We start from the raw sequence: 7052 nt of genomic DNA on the forward strand, positions 1-7052 counted from the left end.
CCAAATGTTTATTTTTTTAAATTAAAGTATATCTTCAGATCCGACACTTAGGATCCTCTATTATGAACACTTAATGTGTCTTTCACTTGATTTTTTAATTAAATTTGACAACAGTACCTTATTTCTATAATTTAGTTTTTCAATCCTATTTTTGTTTTAGTTCACAGTAAGACCCCATTGAAATCTAACACAAACTTGTGCAGGATAAGATGACTGGAAATGATTTCAAACAGGACAGCATGAAGCATGCATGTCAGTGCTTTCCCAAAATACTATGGATTGTAGGAGTTGTGTAAGAGGTGCCTTCTATTTGCCATAATCCAACATGGCCGCTGGGGATTTCTTACGTCACTCTTGCCAGGCTCATCATGCCAGGGAGTCTATGGGAGAGAGGTGAGGGCATGGCGTCATCACTGTGCGACGGAAGCAGCGTGCTTCCAAGCAGGTGGAAGAAGAATCTAGATAGCGGGTCTAAGATGACGGCTTATGTGCGGTTGTGGGGCTGCAGCCGGTTGCTGGGGCGGAGTAAGAGGCTTCTGCCGGTGCGATCACGGGTCGGGACTGCTCATCCAGCCCAGGAGGCCGTGTTCAGCATTGAGTCCCCCGGCACGGACCGGTTCTACACGATAGGGCGGCAGATCGGTGCCAGACCCTCTTGCGCCAGGATTGCATCAACCAGGACAGCGCTTCCTAACCGGTGCCTCCGGGCTGCCACCTCGTTTACTGTTGGGGGTTACCGCTTCACTGCCCTCAAAGAGCAAAATCCCGTTTACTGTCGGGCTCTCCACGACTTCGGGAACCGGGGCAGCGGAGCCTTTTCGGGGGACGATGGGGTGGAGAGTGGGGGCAGCGGAGGGGAGGAAGGGAGCAACGGAGGAGGGGAGGGTGCGGGGTATTCAGCACCCACCGTAACAGCCCTCACCCCACTGAGTGTGCCTGAAGTCTTCCCCAATGTGCCTCTGATCGCAGTGTCCAGGAATCCAGTGTTCCCTAGGTTCATTAAGATCATAGAGGTAAGGACTGGTCCGGGTGCTATTAAGAGTAGCACGGTCCAGTGCTTATACATGAATGTGGGACAGCAAAAACAAAATACCCGATTTTATTAGAGGTTTTAAGATTTTTGTGTGTTACAGGACAATACACAATTCTTACGCTTAACCCCACAGTGGTGATAACATTATTAGGATTGATTATAGTAAATGCTTTACATATACACAATCAAATAGTGACAACTCTGTATTAAACAACCTCAATGTGGAAGTCCTGCAGCCTGGAAAACTCTGATTATCCAAATCCTTTCCATCAATTGTTGTAAACAATAGTCCTCCTTGGTGCTGGTTCTCGGATATATGTGCATAATAGGATATAGAAGGAAGGAAGAAAAACGTGTAAAGTATCAGTGATGAATATAATATTAACTTCAACATTCATTAATTTATAGAAGTTCTTCTGTTTCCATTCATTGACCAAAATGGAAACACGGTGTAAAGTAAAAACTGTGATATAACATACACACCTGATTTCACCCATGCCTCCCTGCCATCTCTTACCCTGTAAATTGTGTTAACCCTCTCATTTGAATACTAACTAACCTTAAAACTCACCCCACAAAGCATCCCAAGAGCTTGCACTCATGGCTATTCACTCACACTCAGTCACTCCTACCACCCATTATGACCAAGCACTGCCATCTACAGCACTTATTCCCTCACCTGCTGTCTCTGTAACTTTCCCCTCTAACCTCTTAGATTGTAAGATCTTCGGGGCAGGAATTTCCTTTCTTGTCTAATTTTGCTGCGCTTATTGTATTATAATTCCCTGTACTGTATTCTTTGTGAAGCACTGAGTACACTTTTGGCGCTATATAAATAAAGACATACAATACAATATAACTGAACAGTGTTCACTAACACAGATTCGTGGTATACCCAGTAATTAGAAGGTTGTTAGCTCATCCGTCTCTCCCAGTGATCATACAATGGGAAGGTGAAAAAAAGAAACGCCCAAGCACTCGCACTGATGCTTAAATGTTATCATGTGTGGTTTCGATTCTTGGGGATGAGAATTCAGAATGGATCGACCCAATGGATCATGTAGTTAATTCCTCCATAGCACAAAAGGTGAGAAACAAATAACATGGCATGTACATGTATATAAATGTAATAAAAACAGATACTTGGAATCACACTCACGGATTCACTGGTCTTTTACGTTTTGTTCAAATGTATGACTGGTAATGCTGCAATTTGTGTACAGTATCACGCTATATATTTTTTTCTCATCTTTTTTTGTGCGATGGATGAATTATATGATCATTGGGTTTATCCATTCTGAATTCTCATTATTCCGAATCCCAAGAAGCAACACCACGTGATAGCGTGCGCATTACTGCGAGTGCTTGGGGGTCTGTCTCTTAACCTTTCCATTGTATGATCACAGGGAGAGACAGATGAGCTAACATCCTTATGTCCAATTTGTGTATATGTTAACTCAGGGGAGCGCAAACCTTTTTGTGCTGCGCCCCCCTGCCTGCTCCCCCTCGCTTTTGCGCCCCTCTCACCTTGTTTGGCAGCATCAGATGACGCAGCAGGGTCACGTGGCATGATGTCACGTGGCATGATGTCACGTAACCCCGTTGCCATGGAGACGGATGTGTGATGTCACTCCGCATGGCACCGTGCCATGGCAGCGCGTCTTACCAGCTCTGCAGAATCCCAGTAAGTGAGTTGCAGAGGCCTCACGCGATCCCCCCGGCATTTCATTTAAATGCCTTGGGGAAGAGCGCGGCGCCTCTGCAACCGCCCCCCCCCCCCCCCACTTTGCGCACCGGTGTGTTAACTTATAGGGAGAGGTAATTTTAAATACAAATTATAGATTGCTTATTAAAAATAAGTTTGTTTATAAAGTAGTGGTCCTGTGTCCACTTGTGTAAGTGGTCCGTCCCTCCTTGCAACAAATTAAACTAATGGCAGTGACATGAAATCTGATAACTCAAGTTGTTGTGTTTTTTTTCTAAATTAGTTGTTTTGTCAACATGAGCTAAAACTTTGGAGGGGTTTACTTCTTTACATTTTGCACTTGACAGGCTGTTGCCAAAAGTTGTGTGTCTGCTCCTTGTAAGTACCACTCCGCATATTCAAATACATTGCTTATCTTTTTAGCACAGTGTTGCTTTTGAGTGCTGCAGGTTTTTTTCTCTAGGAAGGTGATGGATCACCAGCTAACCTGTTTATAGAGATATTGCTAATATTAATAGTTGAGTGCCCACCACTATCCCTTTTTTTCCTTTGGTTGTTCTTTTTGTCTGAGGTCTCCATTTGCAACAGTTTGCCAAGGCAGAGCCCTCTCTCCCCTTCATCTTATTGTAGGGTAAAGAAAACACTTGATTGACGAACACTTCTCCATCCAGTGGCCCCAAAAAAATGCCAAATCGGGGCTATTCGCACGGTTAGTTTAGCTTAAGCTAATAAGACTGTTACAATCTTTTCAAAAGATTGTACGAGGAATTGCAGCTACTCCTCAAATATGAAACACTATGTTTTTATATTGGGGTAATAACCTTCTGTGTTTAATATATAAAATAACTAAATACCAATAAAATAATCCTGTTAAAGCTGCAGTTCAGTCTTTTTTTTTTTTTTTTTTACATTTATTTTTTTACTTCAATAGTTTTATGTGTGCAATCTCTAATTAGCTAAAGAACTGTATAGCTGCAGGTCAATTCGTTTTCCATGTATTGATAGGTCGAAATTTGGTGACATATTAAAAGCTGGGATTTGTTTATAATCTGCTTGACTGGCAGTGGAAGCTCATGAATATTCATGAGCATTCCTGCACTGACAAGTGCTAGAGGGAGGGCAGTGCTGACAAAGGGGTGTGCCAGGGCTTGTGACAGGACATGAAGGGGCAGTGCCTTAGCAAATGGCTGTTAAAATAGAATACAAGAAAATTGGTCTTTCAAAGTTGTTTTTTTAAAAACAGAAAATGCTAAAAGTATTTTTTCTAACTACAGAACTGATTTATTAAAAAAAACACACATGCAGGATATTGACTGAACTGCAGCTTTAAATCATCCCAAGTAATGAACTTCATGGTTCCCTCTGTGTGCTGCCATGTTCAGTGTTCTGCATCTCTCTGCTGTCCCACTGTCACCTCCTGTGATGTCATTTATAGCTTTGCCTTTGACAGGGACCATTTGGTGACAGCAGGAGGGGTGTATTTGAAAATAGGATTTTAATATAAAGTCATTTGAGTTTCTTTAGCAGTGATGTGTCCCCAGTGTTAGAAGTATCTCTGCTGCTGGATCATTTAGTTACATTGTATCTTCCTGTTATATGGTGAGAGCTGAAAGCTCTGGGAAATTACATTGATGTCTGATACCTGAAGCTTCCTGTCTCAAAGTGGTGACATGACTTCCTGACCTACTACTTATTTTTTGTTTTTTCCGATGCTCATAACTTATAATAGAACTTAAAGCTGCAGTTCAAGCAATATCGTACATGTTTTTTTTTTTAATAAATCTGTTCTGTACTATGAGTAAATACTTTTAGCATTTTATTGGGGAAAAAATATTTTTAATGTATTCTAATGTAACAATCATTTTTGTTTCTATAACAACCTTTTTACAAAGTCCCATCCCTTCCTCTTCTGAAAGAGGCTCTGTCACACCTTTTTGAGCCATGCCCCCTCTCTAGCAGTGCACCAATTGTATCTAGTGACTGCCTGGTCACATGATCTTTCACACAGAACTTTGCATCTTGGGTCCTTTTCTGCAGCACTGACCGCAATTTGCTGAACCGCAGAGCCAAATCTTCGCCGATCGATCGGCAACTTACCTAATCACTCGTCAGTGTGCAGATTGTATTGATGATGCACATCCTGGATGGATTTTTTTTTTTTTTTATGGCAGCTGGAACTGCTGCTTGAACATGTCGAGGTGTAGCCTGCATTTAAAGACTGATTGTCACAGAGAACATCCAGCATGCAAATATCTAACACCCTTTGTTGATTATGTTCCGATAACACTGTCAGTAACATTTCCACAGCAGAAAGACCTTCAACACATCATCTGAATGATGTACGAGTGTTCAGGGCCTTGGGGAAACAGCCTTGCAAATAACAAGAAAAAAAGCAAAAAAAAAAACAAAAAATAAGCCAAAAAAAAAACAAAATAAAAAAAAAAAAAAAACCATAAAAAAAAAACAAGAATAAAAAAAAAAGACAAAAAAGAAAAAAAAGCCATAAAGGAAAAAAAAAAAACAAAAAAGAACAAAAAAAAAAAAAACAAAAAAAAAAAAAAAAAAAACAACAGAAATACAAAAATAAAAAAAAAAACAACAACAAAAAAAAAAAACAACAAAAAAAAAAAAACAAAAAAAAAAATAAAAAGAAAAACAAAAAAAAAAAAAAACAACAAAAAAAAAACAAAAGAAAAAACAAAAAAAAAAAAAAAACAAAAAAGAAAAAAAAAAAAAAAAAGCAAAAAAAAAAAAAACAAAAAGAAAACAAAAAAAATAAAAAAAAATAAAAAAAAAACAATAAAATCACAAAAAAAAAACAAAAACAAAAACATAAAAAAAAAAAAAAAAAAAAAAAAACAAAAAAGAAAAAAAAAAAAAAAAAAAAAAAAAAAAAAAACAACAAAAAAAAAAAAAAAAACAAAACACAAAAACAAACAAAAAAACAAAAAATAAAAAAAAAAAAAAAAAAAAACAAAAAAAAAAACAAAAAACAAAACAAAATAAAAACAAAAATCGCACTTCATATTTATTTGACCTGTGCAGATGTGACCGTGAATCTTTATTTTCAGTTGATAGCAGCAGTTCTGGGTTTTTAATACGAATCCCATTGCATTAGCGTGTTTGACATATTGCCGGGTGTTTTTTTGTTCTAATGGTATTCATTAGAGATGCCGTCTCCGTAGGACCAAAGTCAGTTAAACAGGACCTGTTAATGAGACCACTTACAAGAACAGACAAAAATAAACACGATTGAATCACAACCTCTAATCTATTGAACTCTGTATCACTAATACATTTTGCTGTCCTAATCAGTCAAAAACCAACTGACAGTACTAAGAATACACACCCCACCACACCTCAACCCCACCAACAACACACAACGCCTACTTCCCTTGCCAGACAACATGTGTGTCCATAAATGTTATGAGAACTTTGTCATTAAAATGTACAGATCTTTATTATAAGAGAAAATTGGAAGGGTGACACTCTCCTCTCCCTTCTCCCATCACTCTCTTCACCCCACCACTACAACCACCCACACACACAACTACCCCCACCACATACTCATCACCCCCCACACACTCACCCCACCACTCCCACTCACTTCACAACTATTCCCACTCTCACATCAACCCCCACCTCACTCAATCCCCCCCCTCCACTCACACAACCCCCCTCCCACACTCCACCCCCCCATCTCACACTCCACCCCCAACACACTCCCCACACACACTCCCCTCCTCTTCACCACCCTCTCATCCACCCCCCTCCAACACAACCCCCCCCCACCACTCACACCCACCCCCTCCACTCACAAACCCCCCCTCACACTCAACCCCCCCACCTCTCTCTTCTCCCCCCCTCCTCTCACCTCTCCACCCCCCCCCTCTCACTACCCAACCCCCTCCACTCTCTTCCCCACCCCCTCACTCTCTCCCCCCCCTCCTCTCTCTTCTCCCCCCCCCTCCTCTCTCTTCCCCCCCCCTCCTCTCTCTTCCCCCTCCACTCTCTCCACCTCCTCCTCTCTCTTCCCCCCCTCCTCTCTCTTCCACCCCTCCTCCTCTCTCTTCCCCCCCTCCTCTCTCTCTTCCCCCCCCTCCTCTCTCTCTTCCCCCCCCTCCTCTCTCTCTTCCCCCCCCTCCTCTCTCTCTTCCCCCCCCCCTCCTCTCTCTCTTCCCCCCCCCCTCCTCTCTCTCTTCCACCCCCCTCCTCTCTCTCTTCCACCCCCCCTCCTCTCTCTCTTCCCCCCCTCCTCTCTCTCTTCCCCCCCCTCCTCTCTCTCTTTCCCCCCCCTCCTCTCTCTCTTCTCCC

General features: G+C 41.6%; 1 protein-coding gene across 1 annotated transcript; it reads left to right on the forward strand.

The window, feature by feature from the left end:
• The first annotated feature begins 409 nt into the window (after positions 1 to 409).
• Positions 410 to 2583, forward strand: LOC142501581 (uncharacterized). The gene has a single exon (XM_075611647.1). The coding sequence runs from the start codon at positions 477 to 479 to the stop codon at positions 1104 to 1106; it is 630 nt and encodes a 209-aa protein (XP_075467762.1). The 5' UTR covers positions 410 to 476; the 3' UTR covers positions 1107 to 2583.
• Positions 2584 to 7052: the final 4469 nt, after the last annotated feature.

This window comes from Ascaphus truei, chromosome 8 (assembly GCF_040206685.1).
Source record: "Ascaphus truei isolate aAscTru1 chromosome 8, aAscTru1.hap1, whole genome shotgun sequence".
Classification (NCBI taxonomy): Eukaryota; Metazoa; Chordata; class Amphibia; order Anura; family Ascaphidae; genus Ascaphus; species Ascaphus truei.